Genomic DNA, 16235 nt, shown 5'->3' with positions numbered 1-16235 from the left:
GAACCAGTCATACACGACGCAAGGCAAGACGTCTGTGGCTGTCCATGCAAATCCTACACCAACAAAAACGCCTATGTATCTACATACACATGGCTAAAGAGATAAGCTGCTCTCTGGGGCCGGAGTGTGTATGTATGTATGCATGTGTACCTATATGCATATATATATATATATATATATGTGACATGTCCGATGTCTCGCTCCATTGACTACACTGTATATATATATATATATATATATATATATATATACGTAGTGAGAAATGCAGATACAGGTGATTCGAGAGTATGTATATCGCAGTATCTGGGGAAGGCGTTGGTGGATGCATGCGACGAAGGAATCGCGTTTTTCGAGCACGCAGCGTAGAGGCATGGCTGTGCTTGCTTGGTCGAAGCTTCAGTATCGACGCGGCGAAAAAAGCCGACAAAGGAGATGAACGAGAAAGGGAGCGAACTAAGGGTGAGGAGGAGGCTGCGGCAGCTGCCAACAGGAGGTGGACCAGAGTGGCAGAGAGAAACGATAAGAGACAAGAGAGACAGAGCAGCAGAAAGAAGCGCGAAGAGTGACAGTAGAGAACAGACACGAATGAGGCGAACGGAAGTCCTACAGCGAAGTCGAGTGCTCTGCATGCAGCCAATCACGCACCGCTTCATCGGGACAGACACCGAAACTAAAAAGGCAACGGCAACACAAAACGCGCTGTCTCAACATCCAGAGCATCCACGGAGACAAACAACTCCACCAAGGAGAGAAAAGGGTGACAGTTCAGATAAGAACACAGAAAACACACGTTGCCCTCTTTTGCATCTATTTAGACTCGCATTTGCGTGGATATGTTCGCTGTTTCGTTTCGCACCTTCACGTAGGAAAATCTCTTCCAGGAAGAACGTAGACTTCGCAGATCCCCAGCGCCGTCGACTCGCGCTGGCGAGAGAGAAGACACAGCGAAGCAGCAGGACTGTCTGGAAAGAAACTGGAGACAGGACCGATTGTTGGAGCAGAGCGAGGAAAGTGGAAAGAGAGATGTTAGGGAAGAGGCAACTGAGTGAAGACGAAGAAGACGAAGAAGCGGGAAGGCCAGCCTCAAAGAAGAGATCGACGGCGAGCGACCAGAGAGGAAGAAACTGGGCGAAGAGAGATGAAAGAAGGAAGTTGAAAACTGTCTGTGCCTGTTGGCGTTTCACCTCCGTGTACAGAGCGACACTGAAAGATCGCTAGTTCACTCTTCTTTCTTTTCTTGGCTTTCTTCTGCGGTGGGCATCCCCGCCACGCAAGCGAAGCGCAGAAGAAATGCTCACTTGGAAGCAGCCGCGAGCCATGAACAAAGAGCTTCACGGACGTTTACGGCTTGACGCTCAGGTCGTAGGCAGGGACTTTCGAGCCCAGTTGCAGATGCGGCGGCTTCTGCAAGACACAGCGGAGCGCAAAGACAGACATGGCGCTGCAGCAGAAGCCAGACCTGTGCGGTTCGCGTTGTCCACTTCTTCGACACCCCAATGCGACTCAGAAGGTGAGGGAGCGACTGCGACAGACAGCGTCGGATGCCGGCTCGGACGGCGCTCAGCGTCGCGCCTGTGTGTCGCCACAAAAAGAGAGAAAGAAACGAGACAACGGCTTCCCCCTTCAGTGAGGAAGGGAGGGCCAGGACGCGCCACAGAGGGGCGGCATGTTGGAGTTAGAGATTGCGAAACAAATCAGACCCCAGGAACAAAAACGCAACGAGAAACGGTGACCTGCTCTTGTTCATCATTCAAAACGTTAAGCTGTCGACTTGACACCGGGGACAGAAGTAGTAACTGGTAAACAACCATCCGAAGATTCCACACGATCTCGACGTAAACGCTGAGTCACTTTCGCTGTGAATGTCCTCCTTCGTGACTGAAGAGCATCGCCGCTGAAACGCTGACCTCAGGGGTGTTCCGGAAACGAGAGAAGACAAATCGAGCCAGACGCTCCGGCAAACTAACACCGAAAGAGAGACAGAAATACAGAGACATGCAGAGGCAGAGACATCCAGAAACACAGACAGACAAAAGGCGAGACAGGGCGAGGATAGTCAGAGCGACGGAGAGCTCGACATGGAAACACAAAGCGTCGCGGAGAGAGAAGAAAACAGAAAGACACCGAGATCCACGACGAGAGAAGCAAAGCGCGTCAAAGAAAGCTGCTCAAGATAGAGCGAAGCACAGAGAGAGTGAGAGAGAGAGATGGAGAGAGATGGAGAGAGATGGAGAGAGATGGAGAGAGATGGATCAAGACGCTCAAAGATAGAGAAAAAGAACAACAGAGCAAGAGATCACGGAGAGACTGGAACGTCGTAATTTTCTCTGCGTCTGCAATATGTCTCGTGCATGCACATTTGCATATCAAAAGATATCGAATGATTCGGTCAGAAGCTCGACAGTCCATCACACCCACCAAGTGATCGGGGCGGTTGTCTTTGCGGATATTCTTTTGTCGACTGCGCGTCTTTGATCGCCTCCGGCCTGCCAGTTCTCCTTCTCCGACGGCGCGTCTAAACTTAATCAGGCGTCCTTGGAGAGTTTTCCCCGTCGACCGTTCCCACGATAGAACTGTCGGTTGTCCTTCTGCCTTTCCTTCTCGCTTTGCAGACGATACGCTTCTCGATTTTCCTCCTCCCTTTTCCTGGAAAGTTCCCGACGACACTCGAGAGTCATACGCGGCATCTTTCTTTCTCTTGTTCGGCTTCTGGGTCTGTCCGAAAGCAGCAGCGTCTACCGAAGAGTTCGAACCAACACAAGGAAGACCTTGTTCTTCCTCTTTCCTCTCACGATCCGAGGATGTCTCGCCGATTGCCGCCTTGGCATTCCTTGACAACTCAGCGGCGCCCTGAGACCCCTTCGCCTTTTTCTGATTCTGCATGCTTTGCTCGCGCACTGCTTTCTTCTCCGACTCGAAAGCTTGCACGCTGGCCTGGTCCTCTCCTCGAGCCTGCTGCTTCTCCTTCCCTGCTGTCTTCTTTTTCTTCTTTTGAATGCTGTTCTCCGGAGCATCGTGCAAAGATTTGTTCGCTTCCTCCTTCTCCCCCCTCGCTGCGTTTTCGCCGGTGTTCTTCTCATCCACCTTCCGGTCGACCGGCTCCCCCAATCCTGTCTCTACCGCATGTCTCTTCTTCTTTCGTTTCTGTTTTGGAGACACTCTCTCTGCGTCGCCTGCCGCCTCCGCAGACCTCTTCCTCTCACTCTGTTTCTCCCGCTGCATGCGTTCCGCCTCACAACGTGTCTCCCGGCTTTGCCGCTGCATGATCGTCGCTCTGACGAAGGACGCGCGAGAGCCTATCCCCTCTTCTTCGTCGCTGGTCTCGACTTCGGCCGCCTGTCCACTCGCGTCTTGTACCTTCTCCGCGTCCTCTTTTGCGCGGCGCTCTGCTTTCTTCTGTCTCCTCTCGATGTCTCTCGACAGCGCAGAGGCAGCCGGAGAGAGAGAGGCTAAGGGCGCCGCTCTGGCCGACGGACGCTCCGCTGTCTCTGCAGCTCCGGCGCCGCAGCGCCTTCGTCCCGACCGTTTACTCCCCCCACTGGCAGGTTTCGACGAAGAGAAGGGAGACGAGAAAGAAGGCGCTGCCGACGACGACAGGCACTGCTTCTGGAGCTCTTGGAGAAAGGCTGGAAGGTCGTCTGAACGATTGAACTCGACGTTCTGGCCAGCCAAGGAGTCGCCGTCAGCTGTGCGTACACCCGAGAGGTGGGTACACCCCGCGCGGTCGCCAGCGGAGAACGCAGGCGTCATGGCGTCTGAAAGAACAGAGATATTGACCTGGCGCAGTGTCAGCGGTGACTTTTTCTTCGTTTTCAGGTGGCGAGAATCGTAGGCTTAGCGAGAAGAAACGCGAGTTCCAGTTTTATGGCGAGACGGAGAGCAGGGAAAAGGTCTATAGCAAAAGAGGTTTCGTTACCCTTCGTGGCGACCCATCCATTCGGCCTCTCTCCCACAGAGAGGAGCGTATGGAAGAGGCGCAGAGGGGCAGGAAAGCGACGGAGCGACAGGCAGCGCGTGAGGCGGTGTCCCTACAGTAAAAACGTCAGGCAGGATGTCATTCACCACAACAAAACTCTCTCTAACTGCGGCAAGTGCAGAGATCAACGGATAGAGAGAGACAAAGACCGACGCAAAAATAGAGAGATGGAGACCGAGAGATACATCCATCCAACTCGCAGAGCTCGACTTGCACAAAGGGATTTCAACTACGCACCCGGCGACTGAGGGAGAGAGAGAGGAAACAGCAGTCCAAGAGCGAGGACAACTATGCTGAACGATGAGTCGGAAACGCGCCTGGAGACTCAACAGAGGCAGAGAGGTCGTAGAGAGAGAACGAGAAAAAAGCCAGATGAACGGGCGAAACCAGTCCTCGTTTTCTCGTCTCTCGAGCGCGCAGTGGCCGGGGACCTGCGAGGTCTGCAAAAAGACGGAACCGAGCTCGCGAGAAAATGCTTGAAGACTCCAGAAGAGGGAAGGGAGAGGGAGACAAACTGGGACTGTTCAGAGAGGAAAAACGCATTCCACTGCCGGAAAGCGATACACACCCGCGGTCGATTTTTCTTGCTTCTGTTGCGTCCTCTGCGGGTCGCTGCTTCTTGCCTCTCACAAACTGCATGCACACGCTGGCTGCTGAACCGCCTTGACGCACCTGGAGCTTCACGGTGAAACTGGAATGCCCTGCGAGACATGGAGACGAGAAAACTCGTTTCCAAACTCGAGTTATTTTTCGTAGCCGCGAACCGGTGCCAAAACGCGCCTATTCCCCGGTGTATAGGTCGCCACGACCCATGGTCTTCTCGCCCTCCACGGGGTGTCGAGACAGCAGAGAATTTTTTCTGCAGGAATCCAGGGGAATAGCGGCGGCTGTTTCTTCTGTTTCTTCGAGGCAAAAGGAGAGAAGGACGACATTTCTTCCATTCTCTCTGTTGCGTCGCCTTCAGATATGTCTGGAGGCCTGCCAGCATGTTTCTTCGACGCTCTTTCCCGGCCTTGTCTTCTCGGCTGTGTTCCGTATCCCTTCTCGACTCTCCAGAGAGCACCAGGCGGCAAGTCGGCGCTTCTTTCTTCTCCCCTTCTCTTCGTTTCGTCGGCGCCTCAGATCTGCGGCTCCAGGACCCACTGTGAGGTCATGCCAGGCTCTCATCCTCCTCCTCCTTCCCCGTCGTCGCGACTTGTTATGCAGAACACAGCCAACCTGACGCACGGGGTGCCTGCCTGCGCTCGTTGCCCTTTCACCTTCTCCTCAGTCCCCCTCCCTGTTCAGTAACCGTCCATGGAGTCACAGGAGCAAGGAAACGCAGTCGTATCCGTCTCGCTGTCGCTTCTTGAGTGGAGTGCCGGGAGAGCCTCCGCTTCTTGCCTCGCGCAGGAAGCAAGCAAATCTCCGTACACACCTTTAGACAGGCCCCCGGTGCTCGGCGGATAGGTCCTTTCTCCTCTCGCTCAACAGGAAATGGAGGAAGGCAGAAGAAGAGACAGAGACAGGGCTCCTCGCTCTCTCTCTCCCCGGCCAGGCGTCTCCGCAGAGGGGCAGGACGGCCGCCTGGCTGCCGCGTCGCCTCCCCTGCTGTCTCCCTGCCATTTGCCTTCCTCTCCCTCGTCTGGCTGTCGAGAGGGGACGGCGGAAGTCGTGGCGTCCAGAGAGGAGGAAATTCTGTTTTCCTTCCGCCAGTGGTGCCTCCAGCTTCCGCCGCTTCTCTCGCAGGTCGCTTCTCTGGAAAGAGAAAAGCCTTCTGCTTCTGGAACGGAGTCGCCCGATGCGCAGGCAGCTCTCGACTCAGGTGTACATACACGTGACGCGACGGCCGAGGCCGTGAAGGGGCAACGAAGGTCCTCTGCAGGTTCAGGCGAACAACCGGACGTACCGTTTTCCTTTGCTTCTCCAAGCTCGCTCTTCCCTCATCCGTCTCCATCTTTCATTACTCCTTCTCTTTCAACTTCCTTAAATGCTTCTCCGAATCCAGTCTTGGTCCCTTCTCCTTGCTCTTCTTGCTCTTCCTCTTCTTCCTCTTCTTCCTCCTCTTCCTCTTCCTCTTCGTCTTCCTCTTCTTCCTCTTCTTCTTCTTCCTCTTCTTCTCCCTTCTCTTTTTCTTCTGCTCGCTTGTCGGCGTTGTTTCCGAGTTCTGCGTTGCGGCTGCCTGCTCGGCTGCTACAGTGGGCGGAGACAGCGGTGGGCCTAGTATGGCCGTGTATAGACACCCCAGAGCTGTACGAAGCGCTTCTTGAGCTTTTTCTCGCGCGAGTGGCGGCGGCGTTTCACCTCCACGCTCAGCGATTTCTGTGGGCCTTTGCCGACGCTGCGTCTCTCCACACTGGCGCTTCCCAGCAGCTGTCTCTGCCTTCTTCTTCTTTCCAGTCTCTGCCAGCGGACGCCGCGGTAGGCAGGTGCAGCCACCCTCTGCTTTGTTCGGACTCGCGTAGGCCTGCCGCTGCGCGAGGCTCCTCTCCTTGTCCTCTCGCTGCTTCCCTCGCGTCTTCTGCGGCCGACGGTCCTCGGCGCCTCTCGTCTTCGCCTTCTCCAAGTGCCTGCATGCACGAAGGCGCCTTCTTCGCATCCACTCGCACAGATGAGGCTTGCCCTGCCCGCATGTCGAGATACCGCGTCGCGCTCGAGCGACACAGCCAGGCAGGTGGGGACCGCGGCTGGGAGTCTCTGTCGGAGAGGGACGGTGACCGAGAAAGGGAGAGTCCCTGCGGAGCGAAGACGAGAGAAGGAAGAGCGACGCAAGCACCGACTGCTGTTCCGGGGGCCGTTGCGCTCGTTCCGCTCTCAGTCCTCTCTCTTGCGCTTCTTCGCAGCGTTGGCAGCTACATGCGCCTTCTCGACTTTGCGCTCGAGCTGGCAAGTCTCCTCTGGTGTCGCTGGCCCTCTGGAGGCTCTGCGGGCAAGAGCGAAGATCCCGAAAGAGGAGCGAGATTAGAGGAGAACGGTCGAGAGCGCGACGAGAACGAGACGAGGAGAGGCAGACGTCGTGGTGGTGTTCACAGCAGCCAAGCGTCTGCAAGCCGCAGACAGTCCAGCGGGGAAGCAGTTCCGGAAGAAACGCTCATGGGTGGATGGACGCCCGAAACCGTCGGAGGGGAGCGAAAGGCAGAGGGCAGGACCCCGGCGATAGACGACGAAGACGACCGACGAGACCAGGCGCGCTATGAGGCGTACATACAGCGCATGAAGGAAGCGGCTTGGGTCGCAGCCGAGGAGCATCGGCCGCCTCTGGCTGCGACTTTCGTCGAGGCTTTTCAGTCTCTTTTTTTCACAGCCTTTTCGCGCCTTCGTCTTTGTGGTGTTCTCGCGTCTCGCAGCGCTAAATCAGAGACGAAGCACCCAGAGAAACAGGCGCACTCCGCGCGCGCTACGCAGGCGACTGAGACAGGGCCTTGCCGCAGCTGTACGCCTCGCCTGCGACAGAGGACTGGGAACTCTTCGAGTGTACCTGTCTGTCGCTCTTCTGAGACAGAGAGCGGCGCTGCTTCCTCGGCTGCTGTTCCTCCTTCGAGACAACCAGCGGGGATGCCTGTTCAGTGCCGAGACTGCGAGGCCGCAGGCAGAGATATCCACGAGTTCTGTCGCCTCTTCGACGCCCTCCAGGCGCGAGAGACCCTCGCCGCTCGGGGTGCCTGCGCACTGGGCGCCGCAGGCCTGCAGGCGCGACCGCGGTCGGAGAACGAGGGATCGGCTGGCGGCGAGAGAGAAGGACCTCTTCCCGGAGCTGCGACTTTGCACCTCCTCAGACGCTACGACCCCCTTCAGGGCGCGCTCGTCTGGTGTCCGGACGAGCGCGAGGAAGAAGAAGTCGAAGGTCAACAAGATGACGCACGAGAAGAGGCAGAAATGCGAGCAGTGGAGACGGCGCTGCCTCAGCTGTACGCAGCCGTCACAGGCGCAGGGCCGTCAGCGGCGCTTGCTTCTCCGGGTCCTCTCACCTCTTCCCCCACCTCTCCGAAACGACGAAGGATGCATGCAGTTGCAGTAAAGGCTTCATCGTCTGCGGTGTCTTCGCTCGACAAAGAACCTGCCGTGGGCGCCTCTGGAGGGTCGCTTGACGATCTCCTGCTGCCGTTTTTGTCCTTCTCGACTGAGACGTCCGAGCCTCTTCGTCTGCTCCTCCCATTCCTCAACGCTCTCCAAAAGACTCCTGCTCAGCCTCCTCGCGGGATGCCTCCGTCTCCGACGTCAGAGGCTTCTTCCTTGTCACATTCAGCCTCTGCGGCTGTCTCTCCTCGGGCCTTGTCGAAATCGGCCGTCGCGCGCGAACAAGGCCAGACGCAAGGAGAAGGCCGACACGGCCGCCTGCCAGTGTATGCCCATCTCCTGAGTGCGCTAGCTGAGGTCCGAGTCCAGCGCGTCGGCGACCGACTCCCGGGAGCTCCTTCAGTTCTCCTGCTGCCTCGCGCAGCCGTCGCAGCGGGGATTCGAGGCGTCCAGAGGGCAGGACAAAGCTCGGCCAGGCGTTTTGAGGAACGCGCAATGATTGCGGAAGGCAACGGGCAAATCAAGGGAACTGCGACAGGCCACAGTCGCACTCAGAGAGGACGCGCGGAGCCGGAGCGTCTCGACGGTGCATCCCATGCAATGCCGGGATGCTGCTTCGACGGAAGAGTCTTCGAAGTCTTTCTCGATGCTGCCGTCGAAGCTGTGGGCGTCACGGGGTGTACGTACACCGTCGCGCAGAGCACGGCGACCGAATCTGCTGGCGAATCCTTTGGAGAGTGGGAAAGGTGTGAGTCGTGTTCCCGGTGGTGTGTCCATGTCTCGGGGCCGGATGCAACGCCGGAAAGACCTCTGAGAACCGATGTAAAACTGGAAGACGTTGCGCATTGTGGGGGTCGATCTACAGGCTCTGCCCATCGAAGCAGCTCGGAAATGCAGAGGAACACAAGCAGCGTCGCCTGGCTTCCCTGTGCAGAGAACGATGCGTTCCTTCACGAGTTGTCGCTCACGGCCCCGGTGGGCGCTCCGTCGTCTCCGAGGTACTCCTCCTCAGTCCACTTCCTCTCTTCTGCCTCAATATCCTCATCCTGCTGCGCCGCTGGCAACATCTCCCTCGTGTGTCTGTATCTCGACGAGAGAAGCATGTCTCCTTCTTCGTCGCTGCAGCAACCGTCAGCCGCCTCGTTGCCGCGCTCTCCTGCTCCTTTGCTCGCGTGTGCTTCTGAACTTGACGCGGCCCTGCGGTGTTTGTACACCTCGCCGTTCTTTCCCCTATCTTTTCCGGAGGTAGACACTTCTGAAGTGTCGAGGGAGGCTGGCCGCAGTGGACTGGGCGTCTTCTTTCTTCTGTTTGTGGCGTCTCAGTTCTTCCTCTTTCTTGGCCAGGAGTCTCTGTGGCGATCGGGGCTCTTCTCAGTACTTCTTCAGCGGCTTCAAGGAGACTGTCTGGAGATCGACGGGACTTCTGCTTCCTCGTCGGACCTTCAGATGCGCAGCCGGACGAACCAAGCCTCTTTCCAGTTTCCTCACTTGGGAAACAACAGACAAGACCCAGCTTCTTTCGCGCGTCCCCCGCGTCTCCGCGAGAGCCTCTTCCAGCCGCTTCTGCGTCTCCTGACTGACCACTGTCATCCCTTCTTGTCTCTCTGTTGGGGCGGCCTGTCGCCGTTCCCGCGACTCTCGGATCTCTTCGCCGAACTACAAGTAATCCGTTGCCAATCGTCAACACCTTTCTCTGCATGTGCCGGGGCTGCCCTGTCGCCTTTTTCGGGTGTACGTACACCTGGTGAGGCCGGGGAGAGAAGTGCGACGGTCGCTCCGACGCGACAGAGACATCTCCAGGATTTGGACGTCGGGCTCTGCAGCCTGGGCGTCACGGCGCTTCTGCTTTTGCGAGAAAAAAGGCTCTCCGCTCTCGCCAGGTCCACGCACCAGTTTCCGGCTTCCCTTCCCTTCCTCGCTGACCTCCGAGCCTCCGACGTCCTGCTGCGGTGCAACAGCAACGTCGCTGCGGGTGCTGCGCTTGGCCTCGCCTCTTCACTCTTTCCCCGGAGAAGAGAGGGGAATGTCGTCGCTCGCGATGGAAGACTCTCTCGCTGGAGGGACGAGGGGAGCACGAGAGGCAGGAGTGGATTGAAGAGCGAAGCAGACTGGTGGGCTCAAGGGCGACAGGAAGTGAACTTCTATGGGGTTGAGAGTGGACTGTCACCCGAGGACGGAGACCCTGTTGAAGCTGTTTTCCAAGTGCCGCTCACGCCGGACGCCGTGGGGTCTGCGTTTCGGTCAGTGGTCAAGAAGATGTTTATTCCACATTTCCTTGCGCTGCTGCATGCGCGACAGACTCGGAGCCTCGAGAGGGCAAAGTGGCGACTCGCCCTGGCTGCTCAACTCAGCGCGGTGCTGGGACGGGCGTCGCGCCACGAAGAACGGCGGAAGGTCGAGGGTCTCTTTCGCCTGGACCTGGGCGCGAAGGAGCAGAGCCGTCGCAGAGAGGAAGGCTTTCTTCTCCTCTCTCTCGGCACCTTGCTCGCGCAGCTTCTCCTCGCGCTTCACTTCCTCCGTGTGTCGCCCAGGGCCTCGCGTCGGGTGCTGCTCCCCCTGCGTCGCTTCCTTCTGTACACCCTTTCTCGCTCGGACCTCGAGGCGCTCACCTTCGCGCTTCTCCCTGCTCTCCAGCGGCTGGACGGTCTGCTGTCCAGACAGCCGACAAAGCCAGAGGGAAGAGAGAAACGCAGTCCGGGCTGCAAAGGCGAAGAGCCACAAGGCGGGGGCAGGCGACGCTATCGAGCAACAGAGGAGAAACTGGAGGAGAGACACGAAGACAGGGATGCGGCGAACGGAGACTTGGCGGAGGGTCGCAGCGTGGAGGAAGCGTTGGAGAGGGGAAGACACGGGGCGAGGACAGAACAGGGACGAGAGATGTCTCTGAAAGGAGTGAGGAACAAGCTGTTTCCTTTCTCGCCTCTGGCCGGCGAAGCTCTCCTGCAGGCGCTCGCGAGCGACGCTCCCGGGCCTGCGTGTCTCTGCGATGTGCTTGCATGCAAACGGAAGGCCGCGGTCGAGGGTGAGACGAAAATGCGAGGAGAACGCAAAGGCAATGAAGGCGAAGCGAGGGACCTTTGTGCAGGTCGTCATAGCCAGGAGGCAGACATGGAAAGCGACGGCGAGGGCGGACGAGAGGCGAAGTCGAGGCTGTTGAGGCGCGGCCGTCCGAAAGAGGACGGGCGACTTGGGCGAGGTTCGTCTGTCTCTCGGCGAAGGTCAAGAAGTGAAGGAAGTCGCTCGACACCAAAGAGAGGAGGCAGACGGCGAGGGCCTCGTCTCTCGGGAGGCGCACTCGACGATATAGAAAGCGCAGGGAAATCCGACATCGCAGACGTCGCGGCGACTGACGACGCGCGGTGTGAAGGAAGGATGAACGACCGCGCCATCGGTCCTGACGTCGCTCTTGTTTCGGCATCCGCTCTTGACACGAGGCGGTCCCGGTCGTCGTCGAGACCCGAAGACACAGCTAGTTGGAGCTACATGGTGTCTTTGAACTGGCTAACTCGCAGCCAGGACGAGGAGGAGGGCCGCGAGGCGTGCCTGGAGACCAGCGACTCCGACGAGGCGTTCGACGGCGTCTCCGCGCTCGCAGGAGAATCGGACGCCGTCAACGTGCATGCAGTCCCTGCTTCACCTGCCTGCAGCCACGACCAGGCAACTCTCACAGGCGTAGAAGGGGCGGCGCTCATGGGGCAGACGGAGGGAGGTGAGCTGAACGGATTGCGTTCGACGGCCTCTCAAGGCGGGCACAGCTGGCCATGGGGTGGCGGAGCCAGGGGACGAAGAAGAACATTGCTCGACTTCTACGTCGAACTGGTGGGCGGGCCTCTGCGCTTCGCTGCGGCGTACAGACAGCGGCTCGCGAAGCGGCTGGCAGACGTAAACTTCTTCGCGCTCGTCAAGCAGGCTGAGCGTGTGAACGAGGGGAGCGGCGTCTCCTGCCGACCCCGAGGTGGAGAGGAAAGATGGACGGAAACAAGCGAGAAAGAAGAAAGAGAAGCTGAGGCGCGTGTGGGAGCGGCACCCGGTGTCTCGACAGCTCCGCGGCCGTCCGAACCGATACCGGCTGTGCTTCGGCTGTACGCAGAGGCCCGGGGGCGGGAAGCTGCGGCGACGAACGGCTGGTGGCCTCCGCGCTCGACTCCTGCGCCTCTGGACCCGCATGCACTGCCGCGGCTCCTCGCCTTGCTCGCCTCACTCACGGACTACGTGGAGGCTTCAGTTGTCAGTTACCGGGGCCAAGCCACAGCCCTCTCGCTCTTCCCCTTCTTCGCGGGCGGCGCGTCTGATGGCGACGCACGGGAGGACGCCGAGCGACCCATGGGCGAAGACCACGAGGAAGAAGAGACTGGCAAAGGCGAAGCCGCGAGGTTCGCGAGCTGTCGAATCATGCTCAACGACGCCCGAACGAATGTGCAGACCTGCATGCTTCTCGAACGCCGCAGACAGTCGCTCCTCGCGTTCTTTGAAACGAAGAGAGAGGAAGCGAGAAAGAGAGAACAGGCTAGCAAAAGCTCAAGCTTCGGCGAAGTGGAGGAGCTCCAGCGCTCGGCTGCACGCGGAAGCGTCGTCGGGGATGCGCTCGCGGGGGTGCTCCACGAGGAAGGCGACATGGGCCGCGACGAGTTGAATCTCGAGAGCGAAGCGGTGACGCCCGCGCGTCGCGGCGGGAAGCGAGGCACCCGGCCAGCCCCGCGGATCTCACTGCCTCTGCCGCTTCGCGAAGACTTAGGAAGGACGCCTGTGAGGCGCGTTCTTCAAAGGCCTGCTCGCGGCAGGCGCTCAAGCAGTCGGCAGAAGTCGAAACAAGCCGAGGACCATGGGGTTTCTGGAGGGTCGCCCGTCTCTCCCGAGTCCGGCGAATCGCTGGAGACGCCAGAGCACTGCGGCGCTGCGGTCGAAATGCGCCATGGGTCCCGAAGACGCCGAAGCAGCTTCTGTTGGCCGGGCAGTCAGGGGGCGCGTCCTCCCCAGTTGCTCGACGGAGAGGCGTTGCCGTCTGCACCTGACGGCGACCTCGCCGACCTCGGCCGCGAAGAAGCTCTGGATCCCGAGAGCGTCTTTGACGCCGTCGCATGCACTCCCTCGCAGATGTCTGTGCGGCTGCCCTCGCAGCCGCAGCGGAGGCGGTCACGGCCTTCCGCCGCGTTGTTCGATCCCTCGGACGAGGACAGAGAAACTACGCCGCTGTCTGCGGCTCCGGCCTCTACGCGCCTGTCGCGCTCGCGTGTGTCGCCTCTTGTCTCCCCGTCCTCCGCCTCGTCCGCCTCGCCCACGCCGTCCAGGCCCCGCCGGAGTCTGCGAGTCGCCTTGAGGCGCCGGACGACCGCGGGCTCCGCCGGCTGGGGACCCGGGCCACTGGGCCTCTTTCCGGAAGGGCAGGAGAGTCCTGCGGACTCTGGTGAGGTGGGTGCAAAGCTGCAAATTCCGCGAACGATGCTGGGCGACGGCGGACTCCGGCAACATGCAGGAGGCGTTGCCACTCTCGCAGGCACCCGGAAGAGTTTAGGGACTCTGCCGAGACCGACAGATGGATTTCGCACGTCGATGGCTGTTTGCCCTGCGCCAGGGCCGGATGCTCCGGCCGCTGTGTCGGCGGGCGACTGTGGGGTGTCTCCATCAGTATCTGCCCTGACCTTCTTCGGAGACTCTTCTCTCTCCCTCTGTCTCCCCTCTCTTACCGTCTGCCTCGCCGCACTCTTCTTCTGGCCCTCGCCCATGTCGCCCTGTCGGCCGGCGCCGGACGGGGGCTCCTTCGCCGCCTCGGGTCGATCCGCGGCAGGGGGCTGGAGTGTAGATGTCCGCCAGCAGACGACACCGAAAGGCGAGATGCAGCGGCTGCCGCTGCTGCTGCGGGCGGCCGAGCACGAGTGTACTCGAGCATACGAAGAGAACTGCCTCGGGCGCTGGGTGCCAGAGTTCTTTCACAGAGACTCGCTCGTGGAAATCGAGCTTTCTCTCTCCCGCGCGAGCGACGGCGATCCGCGAAGCCGCCGCGCCTGGGTGTCTGTGCACCAAGCCGCAATTCTCCTGCTGCTCGACGGCCAGGAGATGGAGGCCTGCGAAGACGCCGCGGAGGCTGAGCCTGGAGGGAAGGACGTCGGTTCGGCGGCCTCGAGGGTCGGGGGGACTTTGGCGGCCGGGCGCGCGGCTGAGACGGAGACTCGCGGAGACGCTGCGGAGACGGGGAGGGAGAAGAGGGGGGCGTTTTGTCTGTCTGCACAGGAAATCGCAGATACCCTCAAGATCGAGGTGCGACACCTGCGGAGACACCTAAAGATTCTCCTTGTGGCGGGCTGGGTTGGGCGCGCTCGACGCAGCGCCTTGGGGCTCAAGGGACGAAACGGACAGGGAATTATGCTTGAGGGAAGAGAGGCAGAAGGAGGAGGTGGGCGTCGCTTTTCTAACGGGCGATCGTCTGTGCAGCCCTGGGGTGAAGCCGCCGAGACGAGGAGCGCCGAGACACTCCTGACCAATACGGGGGCCGCGAACGGGGCGAGGAGCGATCGAGGAGCCGATGTGTGCCAACGACGAGGGAGACGAGACAGAGACGATAGAGACGCGTGGGTGTATTTCCTGGCCCCCGAAGAGAGCCAACCCCCCCGCGCTGGGTCGCCTGTCGGTGGCAGACGCGCGGCCGACGCCTGGCGACCTCATGCCCTCTCAACAGACCCCCAGCGGCGCGTCCAGGGCGCCGCCGCGAACTCGAGAGGGAGCACAGAGAAGAGTCGCCGAAGGATGGCAAGTCGAGAGAGGCAGAAGTTGCCTTCCTCCGACTCCACGGGGACTCGACCTCTCTGGGGACTGGGGTACACGCGCCGTGAGGCCGGGCAGAGACTTGCGAGCAGCGAGGAGGAGAATCGATCAGAGGAGCTGGAAAAGCGTTCAGAGGGCCTGAACCGAGAAGGCAGATACCCTCGCGACTTAGAGGAAGCAAGCGGAGGAATGGAGGCGGAATCGGAATACGAAGGGGACGCGTTTATGCCTTTTTCCTCTGGGACCCGATCAGAACCGCGCGCGACGGCCCTGCGCTCCCACTGCGCCTTGGAGGGCAGGCCACGGACGTCTCGTCGCATACCTGCGAGTCTGGTTTCCGTACAAGAGACAGAGAGGAACTTCTCTGCGTTTTCGCCTTCATCTTCGTCTCTCTCAGAGAAGGAGCTTCAGGCGAGGCGCCGAGCTCCGAAAGAACCCAAGTCTCTCCTCGCCGCGCGCGTGAGGGACTGGGTGCCCGACGGACCACGAAGGCGACACTCAGACGGAGAGACAGAAGGATCTTTGATGGAGATCGAAGAAGGTTTCCGGTCTGGTGCGGGCTGTCTGGAGGCGACCCCGTTTGCCTGTGGCGAAGACTTGGACCTTTCGAATCCGCAGCCCCTGCTGTTGTCGTCCCTTCCTTCGCAGAGGCGAAAGCGAGACAGAGGCGGTCATGCTGTACAGACAGCGGAAATGCATGCGCTGTGGTCCGCGCGCGAGAAGGACGTGGCCGAGCTTCTAGGAGGCTTTCCTGGCGACGGCGGGCTCGAGACACATGCGGCAGAAAGACCTTTGGGGTTGTTTTCCCCGGATCTGCTCGAGCCGCGAACCTCGACTGTTGCGGACTTCACCGAGGGCGAAGAAGAAGACCGCGCGAGGCGAAACGACGAAGACTCGCCCGACAAAGGCCCTTTGTACTCGCCTCGACACGCGTTCGCGCTGGGACACATGACAAATCAGGAAGCCCGGAACGGGCTCGCGTCCGCCGCCGGTTCAGGTGTACGTACACCGCGCGACGAGACCGCCGAGCGCTTCATCCTGGACATCATGCGTGAACGGGCGTCGAACGTAGCGAATGTCCTCCACAAGGCCACGCCGTCGTTCGTTCTCCTGGCCCGCATGCAGCAACGCGCAAAACAGATGAGTGAACAAAAGGGCGCGGAGGGAGGAACGGCGGCAGAGGGCGAAGAACCGAAGAAGTGGAGCCACGAGCAGGTGCTGGAAATGTTGCAGAACCTCGAGAGGGAGGGCCGCGTGAGGAAGGTTTGCGGAAACTGGGAGCTTGTGGAGTAGCCGCGGGAGGCATGATCTACGGGAACGGAAAAGGGGAGTTAGGAAAACGTCAGCTGTCACGAAGAGGGAGCACTGACACCTCGCCAGAGGCAAGAGGAACAGGGAGCTGTAAAGGGAACCGAAATCCGGTGGAGGTGCAGGCACACGAGAGCGACGCAGGGGTTGTAGAGGGGAAGAGGAAGCTGGTTTTCTTTATGGTGGCATGCATGAA

General features: G+C 59.9%; 2 protein-coding genes across 2 annotated transcripts; one reads left to right on the top strand and one right to left on the bottom strand.

The window, feature by feature from the left end:
* Positions 1 to 1265: 1265 nt before the first annotated feature.
* Positions 1266 to 3750, bottom strand: TGME49_271360 (hypothetical protein; the record flags this gene model as incomplete). Its single annotated transcript, XM_002365761.1, has 2 exons — positions 1266 to 1404; positions 2419 to 3750. 2 exons carry the CDS (start codon positions 3748 to 3750, stop codon positions 1342 to 1344), a joined length of 1395 nt encoding a protein of 464 aa, XP_002365802.1. The 3' UTR covers positions 1266 to 1341.
* A 1702-nt stretch (positions 3751 to 5452) lies between these two features.
* Positions 5453 to 16024, top strand: TGME49_271370 (hypothetical protein; the record flags this gene model as incomplete). The annotated part of the gene is made up of 1 exon (XM_002365762.1): positions 5453 to 16024. The coding sequence occupies one exon, from the start codon at positions 5453 to 5455 to the stop codon at positions 16022 to 16024; it is 10572 nt and encodes a 3523-aa protein (XP_002365803.1).
* Positions 16025 to 16235: the final 211 nt, after the last annotated feature.

This window comes from Toxoplasma gondii, chromosome VIII (assembly GCF_000006565.2).
Source record: "Toxoplasma gondii ME49 chromosome VIII, whole genome shotgun sequence".
In the NCBI taxonomy this organism is placed as follows: domain Eukaryota; phylum Apicomplexa; class Conoidasida; order Eucoccidiorida; family Sarcocystidae; genus Toxoplasma; species Toxoplasma gondii.
The sequence above is the reverse complement of the archived record's forward strand: the minus strand, read 5'-3'. Positions and strand labels throughout refer to the sequence as shown.